The 18,083-nt window shown below is 34.3% G+C and overlaps 1 protein-coding gene across 1 annotated transcript in view; it reads right to left on the bottom strand.

The window, feature by feature from the left end:
* The window catches only part of CCDC178 (coiled-coil domain containing 178), a 370,122-nt gene that overhangs the window by 260,750 nt on the left and 91,289 nt on the right, over positions 1–18,083 (bottom strand). The window contains exon 12 of the mRNA XM_029217904.1: positions 5,300–5,483. Coding sequence (XP_029073737.1) covers positions 5,300–5,483 — 184 coding nt within the window. The remainder of the gene's footprint in view (positions 1–5,299; positions 5,484–18,083) is intronic.

Genomic DNA, 18,083 nt, shown 5'->3' with positions numbered 1-18,083 from the left:
CCTAGGTTCTTCATGATCCTTTTTTTTGTTTTTAGATTCCATACATATGTGTTAACATACGGTATTTGTTTTTCTCTTTCTGACTTACTTCACTCTGTATGACAGACTCTAGGTCCATCCACCTCACTACAGTTATTACTTAGTTTTTTTTCTTTTTATGGCTGAGTAATATTCCACTGTATATATGTGTCACATCTTCTTTATCCATTCATCTGTCGACGGACACTTAGGTTGCTTCCATGTCCTGGTTATTGTAAATAGAGCTGCGATGACGTTGTGGTACATGACTCTTTTTGAATTATGGTCTTCTCAGGGTATATGCCCAGTAGTGGGATTGCTGTGTCATCTGGCAGTTCTATTTTTAGCTTTTTAAGGAACCTCCATACTGTTCTCCACAGTGGCTGCATCAATTTACGTTCCCACCAACAGTGCAAGAGGGTTCCCTTTTCTCCACACCCTCTCCAGCATTTATTGTTTGTAGATTTTTCCATGATGGCTATTCTGACTGGTGTGAGGTAATACCACATTGTAGTTTTGATCTGCATCTCTCTAATGATTAGTGATGTTGAGCATTCTTTCATGTGTTTGTTGGCAATCTCTATATACTCTTTGGAGAAATGTCTATTTAGGTCTTCTGCCCATTTTTGGATTGGGTTGTTTGTTTTTTGTTATTGAGCTGCATGAGCTGATTGTAAATTTTGGAGATTAATCCTTTGTCAGTTGCTTCATTTGCAAATATTTTCTCCCATTCTGAGGACTGTCTTTTTGTCTTGTTTATGGTTTCCTTTGCTCTGCAAAAGCTTTGAAGTTTCATTAGGTCCCATTAGTTTATATTTTATTTCCATTTCTCTAAGAGGTGGGTCAAAAAGATCTTGCTGTGATTTATGTCATAGAGTGTTCTGCCTATGTTTTCCTCTAAGAGTTTTGTAGTGTCTGGCTTTACAGTTAGGTCTTTAATCCATTTTGAGTTTATTTTTGTGTATAGTGTTACAGAGTGTTCTAATTTCATTCTTTTACATGTAGTGTCCAGTTTTCCCAGGACCAGTTACTGAAGAGGCTGTCACTTCTCCATTGTATATTCTTGCCTCCTTTATCAAAAATAAGGTGACCATATGTGCAAGGGTTTATCTCTGGGCTTTCTACCATGTTCCATTGATCTACATTTCTGTTTTTGTGTCAGTACCATACTGTCTTGATTACTGTAGCTTTGTATTATAGTCTGAAGTCAGGGAGCCTGACTCATCCAGCTCCATTTTTCTTTCTCAAGATTGCTTTGGCTATTCAGGGTCTTTTGTGTTTCCATACAAGTTGTGAAATTTTTTGTTCCAGTTCTGTGAAAAATGCCATTGGTAGTTTGATAGGGATTGCAATGAATCTGTAGATTGCTTTGGGTAGTACAGTCATTTTCACAATGTTGATTCTTCCAATCCAAGAACATGGTATATCTCTCCATCTGTTTATATCATCTTTAATTTCTTTCATCAGTGTCTTATAATTTTCTGTATACAGGTCATTTGTCTCCTTAGGTAGGTTTATTCCTAGGTATTTTATTCTTTTTGTTGCAGTGGTACATGGGAGTGTTTCCTTAATTTCCCTTTCAGATTTTTCATCATTAGTGTATAGGAATGCAAGAGATTTCTGTGCATTAATTTTGTATCCTGCAACTTTACCAAATTCATTGATTAGCTCTAGCAGTTTTCTAGTAGAGTCTTTAGGATTCTCTATGCATAGTATCATGTCGTCTGCAAACAGTGACAGCTTTACTTCTTCTTTTCCAATTTGGATTCCTTTTATTTCTTTTTCTTCTCTGATTGCTGTGGCTAAAGCTTCCAAAACTATGTTGAAAATAGTGGTGATAGTGGGCAACCTTGTGTTGTCCCTGATCTTAGTGGAAATGGTTTCAGTTTTTCACCATTGAGAACGATGTTGGCTGTAGGTTTGTCAAATATGGCCTTTATTATATGGAGGTAAGTTCTCTCTAGGCCTACTTTCTGGAGGGTTTGCCAATATTTGGAAGCTATCTAGATACATATCCGTACGTGAATGGATAAACTGTGGTACATCCAGATAACAGAATATTTTTCAGTGCTAAAAAGAAATGAGCTATCAAGTCATGAAAACACATAGAGGAATCTTAAATGTATATTAGTGAGAAAAACCAATCTGAGAAGGCTACATATTGTATGATTCCAACTATATGACATTCTGGAAAAGGCAAAACTATGGAGTAAAAGATCAGTTGTTGCCATGGTTTGGGGAGTGGGGAGAGGAATGAATAGGCAGAGTATAGAGGAGTTTTAGGGAAGTTAAAATACTCTGTATGATACTATAATGATGGACATATGCCATTATACATTTGTTCAAAATAAAGGCATGTACACAACATTAAGAGTGAACCATAATGTAAACTATAGACCTTGAGTGATTATGATGTGGCAATGTATGTTCATTGATTGTACCAAATGTACCACTCTGCTGGGGTATGTTTATAATGGGTGAGGCTATGCATGTGTGGAAGCATGGGGATATGGGAAATTTGTGTCCTTCAACTCAATTTTGCTGTGACCCTAATACTGCCCTAAAAAAACAAAGTCTTAAAAATCATCCCTAATATGGTTATTTTGAATTTTTGAACCTGACTCAATCTTTGTTTGTCAGAGTATATGTGTAGTCAGTATCTGACTGACTAGTTTATTCCAAGGCCAGCATCAGAAGACCTTGTCCCCAAAGTCTACACAGCTACCTAAAAGCTAGGCTACTTTGGGCAAATCACTTCACCCCAAAATGAGTGTATTAATAACAACCACACAGAATCATGAACACTAAATTAATTAACATGTATAGAGTCCAGCATATAGTAGGCTTGCAGAAAACTATGTCTTCCTTTCTACTGCCTTCCTTCTTTTCTACTAAGTTTTCACTTAGTTCTAATACCATCATTTTAACCTGGAACCAGAGTGGTTTGATATTTTACTTTTCTACCAAAATTCTGATATGTTCAAGCAAAAATCCTCCAAATTCCTGCAGCTTGAACAGAAATCTTCTACTGAATGTTAAGAAGTACTTAACATCTGATGAAAGCTTTCAAGATTTTTTTTTGTTACAATATCACATTCTCCAGACAATACTGGATGATTTTCTGTTCACACCATAATTGAACACATATTACCCTTTTATTGATTTATCTCCCATCACTATCAGCTAATTTTATCCTAAGACTTGGCTAATCATGTCTTTTCTGAATAGAACAGTTATTGGGATTGAAGGTATGGAAATATTGGGGCAAATCATCTGTAATAGCTGGAATATTCCAGAAACTGCTAGATATTTTGATTGTTCAGGGTTGCTTCTAGTTTAAGACTGCCTAAAACTTATTGGGCATTTTATAGATGCATTTGAAAAAAACATAATTCTGAAAGTCTACTTCTAAGGCTATAAAAGGTTATTTTTCAGATCTAGCTCGTAGGTGGTATGGCTCTAATTAATTTCTGGAAGACATGTATTAAGGACTAATTGCAGTATCAACAAATACACAAAATTTTCTGCAAGTAAAACATGATGCCCTGACTGAGAAAATTATATAGATTTTAATTAATTAGACAATGAAAGACAGTGGGTCATTGCAAAGGTAGAAACTACAAACATGAATTACTACAAACCTGAATTATCTAAGGACTATCTAGAAATTTATTTTTAATTCATTACCACTCTGATGCAGATACACATGTATACATCTAGAAATTTAATGCCCTATATATTCAACTCAGAGATTAGCAGACATGCTTAGCAAAGGGGAATATTTCCTAGATGGAGTAATTTCTTTCTGTTGCTTCCTTCTAGTTATCTCTCAGCCATATGGTAGTTAAAGGACCTGATGAACAATTTCTTCAATTCGACTTGATCTAGCTGGAAAGACACTTCGCTTTGGGCTGGCAATTTGGGTTGGCAAAGCAAGTATAGTGGAGTCACATCAAATTTGCACTTAACCTACATATTGTAGTTTATGGCATCAGGAAAATTTTGAATAAACAGTTCAATGCAATATCCTTCTTAATAAACTAGTGCCTCAGGTTAGTGAAGCAATACGTCTGAAGAATTAAAGTAGGCTGTGACAGCTATGGGACAAATACATGAATGATACCAAGGGTTTCCTGTCAACTGAATAAATAAAAACATTAAGTGGCCACATCTGTGCATGATGTCTTCACTGATAGTCTCAATGAAAAAAATTAATTGATGGCCATTGAGAAACACATGTTAATGAAAAATCAAAGCAAATTATAAATGACATCTATAATATTGTTATATATGCTAAACCACGTATATAATCACATTCCTTATATTTCTAAAATAATTTTGAGGTTAATTTTTACTATACATAACTTTTATTATACTGATTTTGAAACATATAAGATATGAACATCCCATTGAATAACCCATGGGAAGGGACACAGGCACAATATACCAAGTCAGTCAGAGAGCTGGACTCAGTGTGGGAAGAAAATCCTGGTGTCTCAGTACAGAAACATTTACTGGCAGACAATCTACATGTCCTAAATTTAAACAGCACAAGACAAAGTCTTCAGTGAAGATAGTGCTACTACAGGGCTTAAACAGAGAATACAGACTCTGTATTTTACAGATACTTGTATGACCAAAAGTCTTTAATAAAGAAAACGCCAAAGATGGAAGAGGTGCGGATGTGATGTGTGATGGACAGAAGTAGCCTGTTAAAGTGGTCCCCCGCGGTGCGGTAAAACGGAGTTGACTTTGATAGTCTCTACGCCAAGTGGCAGGGAGTGGCTATTTGTCATCTCTCTCACATAGGAATGGATTAGACGCATATGAGCAGTTGTTTTTGCAGCACTGTGGTCTACTAATTGCTTGGTACCCTGGAATCTAATAACTTGCAGGCCTAATGTAGGTACACCCTTTTCTTATATTGGTAAGTGTGCAAGGGCACTTCCCAGCATCCCTTCTTCCTACCAGAGACAGAACTATTATACGTTAGATATGTAGGATGAGACTGAATCAAGCACCACTCTCTTCTGGTGATCCAGGTAGTTTAAGGTTGGTGATAGAAAAACGTAGACATGAGTGTTAATTAGCTACATTGAGCCCCATTTCTCTTCTATTCAGGCTGAACCTCTGAAGAAAAGTAATTTTCTTCTGATTTATCAGAAGGAGTGACTTTTTTGAAAAGACTAATATAGCTTAAATTAAACTCTATCAATATTAAATCGATGAAATTCAGGCTCATTACCCTTTTCATAACTAAGAAGAACACAGAGATACAAACCTTGAATTTCCTTCTCACTTCTCCTATTTTCTGTTCTAATTCCTCTGTTTTAAATCTGGTTAGGTGGAAAATGGCACCAATGTTATAAGCTTCCTTGTATAGTTGTTTAAGAAAATCTTCATTTTTTGACCTCAGTTGCAACAAAGATTGGATTTCAGACTCGAGTTCTGATTTTTTCCTTATACTGTTAAAAAAATAAAACAAAAACACTGATATGATTATTCCAAAACAGTATACATTTAATAATAGTAAAAAAGGAACAAGGTCATATTTTATGTTACCAAAAATGCAAAATAAACAGATACTTAATCAAAACTTGATTAGAGAAAATGTATCCCAAAATTCCATTTATTTTTCTTCTTCTCCTGATGGCTACCTCTAATCATCAGGCTGTGCCCAATCTTAGGAGAATAAGTGTACTAATAAGAAAGGCCTGGGGAGCCAAGAGGCTCAAATTTCGGAGCACTCATTTCCTTCTACAGCAACCCATCCTTTCTAATTTTATATAACATTGCTACTAAGAATAATAAAATATAAGAAAACATAAATATTTTTATATATTTTATATATATTTATATATATATATATAAAATAAAATATAAGAAACACTCAGCCCATGAAAAAGAGAAACAAAACTCAACAAAGGAAAACTAATAACTAAAACAAAACTCTCAAAAAGAGAACCAATAGCTAAGGGAAAAGAGTTAATAGAGGAAAAAAAGTAAGGCATTATTATCATTATAAAATTTTCAAAAACACGGAGAAATATTTACTAAGCTCTATGGCAAATTAGTTGTTTCTTGTCCAGCCTTTGTTCCAAATACAGGTTGAAGCATACAATATAAGAATAAAATACTAAAAAGACATAGCTACAGTCACAAATGAGGTAACCATGCCTATAGAATAGAAATGGAACTGGAAAGCAAAGCAGGAGTTGAGGAGAAGCAGGAAGAAACTAGCTGAAGGTATTCCATCAGACGGGTTACCAGGTCAAGGTTCACTACATCACAGCAGGGGTTTGTGTGAGTTGCACTCGTTTGTGAAAGAACCAACTCACTGACAGAGGCTATAGGTTCATACAGAGCTAGGGCATTGGGAAGAGAAGACCCAAAGGTCAAGAACTCAACCAATTGGTAAAAAAGGAATCAGAAGGGAAATCAAAAAATACCTTGAAACAAATAAAAATGAAAACACAAAATACTAAAACTTACAGGATACAGCAAAAAGAGTTTTAAGATAGAAGTTTATAATGATAAATGCTTACATTAAGAAATAAAGATCTCAAATAAACCACCTAACTTTATACCTCAAGAACTAGAAAAATAAGAAGAAACTAAGCCTAATGTTAGGAGAAGAAAAGAAAAAACAACAATCAGAGCAAAACAAGTGAAATAAGCCAAAAATAAAAATCATCAACAGAAAGAGGTGTGTTTTTTAAAATATATAAAAATTGGTAAATCTTTAGCTACACTAAGAAAAATATAAAGAACTCAAACAAAATCAGAAATGAAAGGGGTCACATTACAACCTATACCATAAATATAGAAAGAATCAAAGAGACTTATGAGCAATTGTATGCCAAAATTTGGGTAGAAGAAATGTATACATTCCTAGAAATGTATAACTTGCTGAATCATGAAGAAATAGAAAATATGAACAGACCAATAATAAGAAAATTGAAACAGTAATAAAAAACTTCCAATGAAAAAAAGCTATGACCTGATGGCTTTACTGGTGAATTCTACCAAACATTTGAAGAAGAATTAACACGAACCTTTTCAAACTCTTTCCACAAATTGTAGAGGAGAGAACACTTACAAACTTATTTAATGAGGCCAGCATTACCTTGATACTGAAGCCAGAAAAACAAACTACAAGAAAGGAAAATTATAGGCCAATATATCTGATGAACACAGATGCAAAAACCTTCAATCAGAATTCAACAGCACATTAAAGAGATCATATACCATGATCAAGTGGGATTCATTCCTGGGATGCTAAGATGGTTCACATATGTAAATAAATAAATGCAATACACCACTTTAACAGAATTAAGGATAAAAACCATATGATCATCTCAATAGGTGCAGAAAAAGCATCTGACAAAATTCTACATCCATTTATGAGCAAAACTCTCCACAAGGTGAATATAGAGGGAATCTACCTCAACATAATCAAGGCCATATATGATGAGCCCACAGCTATAATCATACTCAATGGTGAAAAGCTGAAAGCTTTTTCTCTAAGATCAGCAACAAGACAAGTGTGCCAACTCTGACCACTTCTATTCAACATAGTACTGGAAGTTTTAGCCAGAGAATTTAGGTAAGAAAAAGAAGTATGCAAATAAGAAAGGAATAATTAAAATTTTCTGTTGGCAGATGACATGGTCTTATATAGAAAACCCTTAAAACTCCACCAAAAAATGTATAATTAATTGAATTCAGTAAACTTGCAAGATACAAAATCAATACATAAAAATCTGTTGCATTTCTATAAACTAACAATGAACTACTTGAAAAAGACATAAAGAAAACCATCCAATTTACAATAGTATCAAAAATAATAAAGTACTCAAGAATAAATTTAACCAAGGGGGTGGAAATTCTGTATATTGACAACTATAAGACATTGTTGAAAGAAATTAAGGAAGAAAAATAAATGGTAAGATATCCTGTGTTCATGGATTAGAATAATTAATAATGTTAAAAAGGTCATACTACACAAAGTAATCTAGAGATTCAATGCAATCTCTATCAAAATTCTAATCACATTTTTCACAGATACAGGAAAAAAATTCTAATTCATATGGAACCAAAAAGGGTCCAAAGTAGCTAAAGTAATCTTGAGAAAGAAGGACAAAACTGGAGGCATAACACTTATTTCAAACTATATTACAAAGCTTAGTAATCAAAACAGTATGGTACTGGCATAAAAACAGACACATAGGCCAATGCAACAGAATCAACGGCCCAGAAATAAACCCAAGTATATATAGAGTCAACTAATCTTTGACAAGGGTGCCAACAACACACAGTGGGGAAAAGATTATCTCGTCAATACATAAATATCCAGGGAAAACTGGATAGTCACATGCAAAAACAAAAACTGTACTCCTATCTTGCACCACTCACAAAAATTAACTTGAAATGGATTAAAGACTTAAATGCAAGAATTAAAACTATAAAACTCCTAGAAGGAAACACAGAGAAAAATCTCCTTGACATTGGTTTTGGCAATTATATTTGGCATATGACACCAAAAGCACAGGAAACAAATGCAAAAATCAACAAGTAGAACTATATCAAACTAAAAATCTTCTGCACAGCAAAAGAAATAATTAATAAATTGAAAAAGCAACCTACAGAATGAGAGAAAATATTTGCAAACCATTTATGTAATAAGGGGTTCATGTACAAAATGTGTAAGGAATTTATGTAACTCAATAGGTAAAAACAAAATAACCCAATTATAAAAATGGGGAAATGACCTGAGTAGACGTTTTTCCAAAGAAGACATAAAAATGGCTAACAAGTACATGAAAAGGTGCTCAACATCAGTAATCACCAAGGAAATGCAAATCAATGACACAGTGAGGTATCACTTCTCACCAGTTAAGATGGCTTTTATCAAAAAGACAGAGACAGAAAATGCTCACAAGGGAAGTGGAGAAAAGGGAATCCTTGTATACTGTTCATGGGAATGTAAATTGGTACAGCCATTACGAAGCACAGTATAAAGGTTCCTCAAAAAAAACCCCAAAAAATCCCACAACTACCATACGATCCAGCAATCCCACTTCTGGTTATATATACGAGGAAACAAAATCAGTTTCTCAAAGAGATGTCTGCAGCGTCTGTCCCATGTTCACTGCAGCATCATTCACAATAGTAAGATATGGAAATTACTTAAGTGTCTGTCAATGGATGAACGAACAAAGAAGTTGTGAGATCACTATACATATTGATATATAATGAAATATTATTCAAGCATGAGAAATAAGGGAATCCTGCCATTTGCAATAAGATGGATGAATCTAGAGGGCATTATGCCAAGTGAAATAAGCCAGACAAAGAAAGACAAATGCTGTTATGATTTCATTTATATGAGGAATCTGAAGAAGAAAAAAACAGAGATCATAGAAATACAGAGCAGAATGGTGGTTACCAAGGGCTGACAGGTGGTGAAAATGGGGGAGATAGGGTCAAAGGTACAAGCCTTCAGTTATAAGATGAATAAGCTCTGAGGATCTAATGTACAGTATGATGACTGTAGTTAATAATACTGTATCGCTTACTTGAAATTTGCCCAGAGTGTAGACCTTAAGACCTCAGCACAAAATTTTAAAAAAAAGTAACTATGTGAGGTTACTGATGTGTGGTAATTATTTCACAAAGTTTGTCAAATCATTACATTTCACAGTTTTAATATATACAATTTTGACAATTATACCTCAAAAAAACTGAAAATTTTTTGAAGAAAATAACAGATGGGGGTGTGTGTAACAAAATTATACCTGAAAAATTTCCAGTACTGAAAACCAACATGGGTCATTAAATTGAAAAGTCACACTTAGTGGTAAACTGGATATATTACACACACAGAAACACACACACCCCTAGACATGGAATTGTGAAATTTCAGAACTCTGAAATAGGAAGAGAAAATTCTAAAGTTCCCAGACAGAAAAAATAGGTTACCAACAAAGAAATGATATCCAAATGTCGTCAGATGTCGTATCAAGCAAAACTAAATGAAATATGGATAAGTTTAGAGATTTAATGTACAACACGATGACTATAATTAATAATAGTAATTAATAATTAAATACTGGAAATTTGCTAAGATAGTATATTTCAGGTGCTCTCATCACACACCCACATAAAAGGTAACTGCATGAGATATGTTAATTAGCTTAACTGAGGTAATCATTTCACTATGAATATTCAAATCATCATGATGTACACCTTAAATATGTACAATAGTTTAAAAACTAAATGAAAGAAAAACTGAAAAATATCTTCAAATTAATGAGAAAAAATAACTTTGGATTTAGAATATGATACTTCGAGAAAATCCTTGTTTGAATGGGTTGAATAGAAAAATGAAGTGTGAGCTCAGGGGAACAGGAGTGCTTATTTGCATAAGATTTGTTATAAAGAACAGAAGGACAGAGTTGGGATGCAGGTCTGCGTTTTATCTTGTGTTTGCTTCTTTCCAAGCTGAGCAATATTAGACAATGTTCATATGCTATTAAAAGAGAAATAATAATGATTCACGGGAAAGAGAAGAAAATTGTAGGTGCAAAGCCCCTGTGTAAGAGACAACAGCATCTACTTGGCAAGTGCATGGGTAATAAGCAGAAGGGCCTTCCATTATTATATCAGAATGTGTGAAGACAGATGCAAATAGACTGGTAAGAGAAAAAGGTAATTCTCATTTATTGCATCTGTGTTCTCTATGAATTATATGGGAAGATTATTAAAGTGAGGGTGATGTGGGCATTAGGATTGAAGAGAGTAAGAAGATATGAAACGGTTGTCAGAAAATCTGAACTGTCTAGACATTTCTTGGTAGTGCTGAATGTCACTTGAGACTTACAGCCATAAAATTTAAGTTCTACTCAGGGGCAAATGTATTCCAATGCTAATGAAGCTTAAATATTAGGGCCTCTAACTGATCCCCAGCCCTTATACAGTCCTTTGAGTGTTCCTAAAAGTGTTTTCACATGGCCATATGTTTTTGTAAAGTTTGCAAAAATGAGATATTTTAACCACGACTACTTTCTTTTTCTAATATAATGTATCTTCTGTATCTTCTGTCAAGTGACATTAAAATGGCTGTGGTCACTCTGTATTCATGATCTTATGTTCTTTTTTTCATAAAGAGACCTCACATTCTATAACCTTTAAGGCCCATCAAACCAGGATCCCCCCATGATGACAGAAATTAGCGCACTCATGTTTTCCTTTAGCCACAGTCAGAGGTTAGGATACTGGCTTAATTCAATGATAGGGCTTTTCAAGTCATAGAAACAAGGTTTTGAATGTTATTTAAATGAATGCTTATTTTGATCAAATATAAGTAGGTTCTGTAAGAAAGGAAGGAAGGACAAGAAGGGGAATATACAAATATAGTAGGCATGATAGATTGGTCATCTTAAAGGGTCAAATAATTGTTAGAGTGACAGTACTAGGAGAGTAAGCTGGAGAGAGAGGTGTTGGTTGTCAGAGTGGACTCTTAAAACTGAGATCAGCAGGTAACTCCAATATTGGAAATGACAAGATATAGGTAAAACTGTCATAGAGGGTGGTTGGTGTGAGGTGGAAGACAAGATTATTAGGAATGTGTAGGTCTAAAAACTAAGAATCCAATTTCTTGCATGTACTGAATACACACCAAATTCAGGTTTTGATCGCTTCTGAAGAGGGAGAGAATAGAAACAGGAAGGGAGATTTATTTGCAAGATTTTAATTCCTTTTTAAGAAAAGTCTAAACTAGACTAACACATTGCTGAGTAGCTATTTTGAATGGTGCATATACCATTGTCTCTTTTAATATCTGCAAAATTAAAAAATAAAAGCAAAATAGTTTAAGAATTTTCATTCAAAGGTTTGCTGTCAAAGGTTTACTGTATTTTTTTAAAAAAAATCATAGTCTATATCTATACTCCTATGAAGTAACTCAAATTAATAGGCTGGTAAGATATAGCTAAATAAATATAAAAACACAGTACCCTGTGGATTCAATCTAAGGATTCCAGGGTATTTAACAACTTCAATAATATTCTAATTGCCATCTCTACAAATAAATCACCATCCTGTTAACTCCTGATAAACACATTTCATAAAATATACCAGTATGTCTTTATGGTGTTCAATAGGTTTTTTGCTCATTTCCCTCGATTATCAACCCCATCTTTGGATCACTGCAGTTACAATGGCATGGTCTTGCTTGAGGTACAGCAGAGCATTAGAAGTAGATATTCAGAATATTTTACAGAGCTTAAATGTTAAGAAAATGGCTATATAGAAATTCATACCACACAGTTAACTTCAGCAAACTAAATTCAAACTAATCAGTTTCAAATCATCTTAAACAAGTTCATTTTCCTTGACTTAGGTTGCTTAAGCCTGCCTATCATGTGAATAAGCAATCAAGTGAAATTATTTGCTCAAGTCAAATGTCCCAAATGTAAAAGGTCCATTGCAAATGGATGCTGGCTTATTTAAAAGACAAAATTATTAAATTATACACTGCTACTGCAAGGTAAGTAATCATATATCATCACCATCGCCCAAAGGTCCTGCAAATATTTGTTATGCACATAGTACTGAACAAATTTTGTTAAGTATGGCATCTTTTTTTTAACATTGCCATTTTTAAAATGAACTATATATGAACAATAGATCATATACTGAATTAATTATGTAATTTATTCAAATAGTATAACAGTTGGGAATGGCATCAAATGGTGAGACGGTGGATACAACAGTACAAACTGGGGAAAGTTTCATGCGCGTATTCACTAGATGTATGAGTGCCAATGATTTGCATTAAGAACTTTCTTACTATTATTTTTGAACTTAAGGAAATAAAAATAAGCTGGGACTAAGGGGAAGGTGATTCACATAAACGGTCGAATAAAAAAGAAAAATCAAAGAAGAGTGTAAAAACAACAGAGCTCTTTTGAGAAAAGCAATGGCTATAGCCAAATAAAGAGATGCAGAATTGAATAAAGCAATAAGCTTGACTATTTTTTTGAAGTAGTTAGTAAATGTGTCCAGAGCCTGCTGTAACATGTCAGAAATAGGAACCAAGACTTGCCAGTGGAAGAGGAGAGGCAATGTTACTAAGAAGAAAGAACATAAATTTTGGAGTCAGACAGACCTACATTCAAATCCTGATTGCTCCTTATGTAATAGGGGGGTATTGAGGATAATATACACTGTGCTTGCATACGGTGAATAAGGTAGTAATAATCAATACGACCCTTGTTTGTAGAAAGGGGAAAATAAGTTACCATGATGAGAAGCACCTGGGAAGAGTTAATGTCTGAGTTATTGTATGAATGATTTAAAAAACAAGTGATTTAATAGTGTTTTTTTAAAATTAAAAAGTGTTTAACAGTATGGATCTTCATTACAGTGCTATCTGGTTAAATGAGAATGAAAGACAATGAGAGAAAAAAATACAAATATAAGAAAAGGTAAATAACCATTAATATTGCTGTGGAGAAGAAAAAGCACAGATAGATGTGCTATCACAACATATAGCAGAGAGAATAGAAGCGCAGACACTGAAGCAAAAAAAGAAACAAGGATACAAAATGTTTATATTCAGCTCTCATTTGTTCATTATTTATTTAACACGTATTGAGAAAGACACAGACACCCACGCACATGCAGACACACACAATGCCTGCCAGCAAGGAGCTCAGCTGAGAGGAGACAACAAATAAGCAAGCCAACAGTAACTGTACATAGTGTGATAAGTGCTAGGAGAGAGTTAACCAGGGAGAGTTACTTAATGGATACTTGTTGAGCACTGATTACATGTCAAGTGCTACCCTAAGTGATTGGGGTACAAAGATGAATTAAAACAAAGGTTGCCAGTTTATATTCTCATGAAGGAAAAAAAAAGAGACATGAAAAAGATATTCCTCTGCAATCCTAAGTACAATAATGGAAGAATCACAAAAAGCAGTTAATACCACCTTGGTTTGTAGAGAGGAGAAAATAAGTTACCACGAGGAGAAGCATCTGGGAAGAGTTAATGTCTGAGCTATTGTATGAATGTTCAATTAACCATATTCAAAAAATGAAGCCAAAAAAAAAGAAGAGGAGGAGGAGGAGAAGGAGGGGGTGGGGGAAGGAAAAGAAGGGAAGCAGAGGAAACTAGAGACAAAGACTGCAAAGACTGAAGCTTAAAACAATATGGGTTTGAATATGTAACCATTTTAATAGGCTAGAACATTAAAAAGTCATGGAAGGGAGTAGTAAGAGATGTCTGGAGCTGTGAAGGTGACAGATTACTGTTTCTAATTTATCAGTCTGGAAGCTTTATCCTATAGCTGGTAGGGAGCCTCTGAAAATTTTTAAAGCTTTTGAAAGTAAATAATAATTCATCCTTTGTAGATAAATTGTACCAGTGATGCTCTATATGCTGAATCTGAAGGCTCACACTTGGAACGAGGTAGACCAGTTGGAAGCCTATTTAATATTCCAATTAAAAGACAATTAGGACCTGGTTCATTTCATTGGTAATTGAAACAGACAGAAAGGAAAGCACCTACTGGAGACCAACATCTAAAAGACAGACTTAACAGAAGTTGGTAAGATGTTGGCTGTAAGATGGTAGAGAGGGATAATAGGATGATGCCTGAAACAACCTACTTGATAGATAATGGTGTCAAGATGTGATGTTGGGGGAGAGGGTAGATATTCAAAATGATACTATCAGGAGAAATAAAGGATGTGGGTAGAAATTAAAAAGTAAAGTAAAAATATGATACATGTTAAAATAATGAGAGTAGGTAAAATTCCTGTGATAGGGAGTAGATCAAGAATGCAAATGGGCTGTGTTTAGAATTCTGAGCTAATCTATCAGGGGACCAGCAGAGATAAATGAGGATTCCTAGAAAGAACAGCTTCAGAAAGTTAAAGGAAGAATCAAGAGCGTGGGATTTTGAACCTCAAAAAGAGATAGCCACAAATGCTTGGGTCACATAAAGAAAAAAAAAGCCATGCAACAAGACTAAAAAATATCCTCCCTTAGGAAGGGAGGTCCCAAACCTTACCTCATCCAACTACCACTAAAATGATGTCTTTAAAAGAGAAATCTGACCATATGAGATTTTTAGTGGATTTCCATACTCTTCAGCAGATTCCAAACCCCTTAAAATGATTCATTACCTGACATTTAGTTCCCTACCTTCAATATTTGTCCCTGCCTGCCTGCCACACAAAAACACATGTGTACGAATTTATGCACGTGGGCACGTACACACACACACATATACACAAACACAAGTTAGGTAAAGCACTTGCTCTGAGCTCCAGCTACACAGTCAAAAGTACAGCTCTGTGAACTCACCACACTCTTAGCTGTGCCCTAAGATAATTTCAGTTTTAATGTTAGATCTACTATTAAGGATTATTATTATTGGACTAACATGTTAATAAGCATATTTGAGTATTCACTAAAGGCCACTTAAACTGAAGTCAAATTAAATTCCAAAAGATGACATAAGAAAAATCCTGAATCAAAATATAGAAAATCAGGTTTCAAATGCCAGCTGTGCTAGCTGTGGGAATTAGGTTAGCTATTTTGCCTCTCTGAATCCTAAATTCTTTATTTCTTCCTTGGAAGCACATAATAATTGTTTAGAAAAAGTAGAATTCAAGAGAGGATGTATAAATATTCCACCTCCTTAGTGATCAGAGAAATGGAGTTTGAAACAATATTGAGAATATATTTTTTCATTTACTGTATTGCAATAGATTTTTTTAAAAACAATAGTAGTACTTAATGTTAGCATAAGTGCATAGCAGAACAAGCTCATGAACTGCTCAGCTTCAATAAGTGGTATATTTCTGGAAAGCAGTTTTAGAGAGGGGTTAGAAATTTTAAAATATTATAGCCAATCTACTTCTATAAATCTACTTAAAAATTTTAAACAGCAATGATGCTAAGATTTCTGAACATAATATGTACTTACAGTAAGTCATAAAAATAAAAACCTGAATATAAAAATTAGAGTAATCCTGGCAAAAATCAAGGTTCACTAATATAAAAGACTTTTGTACAGATATTTAAATGATGTATTTGAAATTTGTATAACAATGTGACAAAAAATTCAATTATGGGAATAAAATCAGAACACAGGTTCATCAAGAATGAAAAAATCAGTAATATATTAACAGTGTCACCTCTATCTATTGACATGATTTTAGGTTTTCAATCTGCTTTTGAACATTTTACACTTTCTTTTCTACACTAAATATGCATTATAATCAAAGGGATAAAAAGATCATACAAGATACTTTTGCTCTGAATGCCCTGGAAATTTGATAAAATGGAGCTTTGAATATCATGGTTTGGGAAACGGAAAAAAAATGTATGGGCATATCCAAGGACACAAATTGCAAAATAGAACCGCTTTCAAAAATATGAGGATGCAAATGATTAACTCAACTTTATCCTAGGACTCAAAGATTTTCCACAAATGGTTTCCAGAAGAAAATGGACAACACACAGTAAAGATAGCCAAGAGCACAGGGAAAAGAGACAGCAAAAGCATCAGCTAGAAGAATTATATACAGAAGTAGATTACAAAGACTACAGGTATTTACATTATTGGATGCAGATTATAAAATAACTATTCATACTATGTTTAAGAAGTAAAAGATAAGCTTTAAGTATTTGCATCAAACAAGGAATCATAAAATGACTTAGAAGATTTGGAAGAAAAGCAAATGAAATTTGGAAATGAGTAATTATTTTTGCATCTATCTATTTTCTTTCTTTCTATCTATCTATCTATCCATCCATCCTAGTAGGAGACTTGAAAAAACAAGATGAATGGCTGATTATGTGCTCACATATTGCCTCTGTTCTTTGTTTTCTCTTCCTTTGGAACATCACGTAGGTATGTGGCAGATGTGACTCTTGTCTGCACATCTCTTAATCTCTCCTTCATGTTACAAACTTTTCACTAATTCTCTGTTCAGCACTGTGTAATCTGCTGCTAAAATCATCCATTTAATTTTTAGTTTCAAGTACAGATTTGAGGAAAACAAAATAAGTGACATCTTAAGATGTTATCTGAACAAGCATAATGCATACTATGGAAATCCTCTGCAACCAGGGCTGCTACATTCCCGTTGCCTGTGATAGACTGTACTAGTGTTCCCAATTGTTCATTATCTCTCTTTTTAACAGGATTAGACTTCCCACCCAGTTGACATTGGGCCTGACCATATGACTTGCTTTGTTCAGTGGAGTGTGAGCAGGAGTAACATTTATCATCCTGTGGAAGCTACAGAGCCACTGAGTTACGTCACTAATGCACTTGTGCTACCAGAGCAACATGCCCCAGAAGGATCCCATCCTTCACCCTGCACCTGAGAAGTAGAAATTACATGAATCACACACACAGCAGACACAGCTAAGCTGCAGTACCAAGTGAGAAATAAACCTTTATACTTGAATACCACTAAGACTTGGCGGGTACTCGTTGGTGCTGGATAATGTAATAAAATGTAACTCTCACACTCTTCCTTTTCTCCAGAGCTGTCTCGTCATTAGCTTACCCACTCTTCAGATTTTTCTTCGCCTCTGGTTCTCTTTCTTAATAAAATAAAATAAAGTTTACAACTACAATTTTAGGTTATCCTTTAGAAAATAATGTTCCTTTTGCTTTCTTTAAAAAAGTATATTTAACATACAGATAAATTTTACAAATGGTTTCATTCTATCATCAAAAGATAAAATAAGCACTAAGAAATCTTACCAAACTTCCTACACAATTGTCTAGTATCATCATCACCTCTCTCCATTCTTTCCTCTTTCCCTCCTTTCAATAATTAATGATGGATAGCATAGTACATGTCAGGAACTATGCTTGATGATGAGAATTCAATGATGAAGAAAATATGGTCATGGCTTATGTCTGCTCTCATGGATCTTCCCATTTGTTGAGGAAGATGGACACCAGTCAAATATTTACACACACAAAGCTGCAAATATGACAAGCGATATGAAGGGAAAAATGTATGCCATA

The sequence above is a fragment of the Monodon monoceros genome, unplaced genomic scaffold (assembly GCF_005190385.1).
Source record: "Monodon monoceros isolate NGI ecotype Baffin Bay Population unplaced genomic scaffold, NGI_Narwhal_1 Super_Scaffold_1, whole genome shotgun sequence".
NCBI classification, from domain to species: domain Eukaryota; kingdom Metazoa; phylum Chordata; class Mammalia; order Artiodactyla; family Monodontidae; genus Monodon; species Monodon monoceros.
Note: the sequence above shows the minus strand (reverse complement) of the source record. Positions and strands in the feature narration are given on the sequence as shown.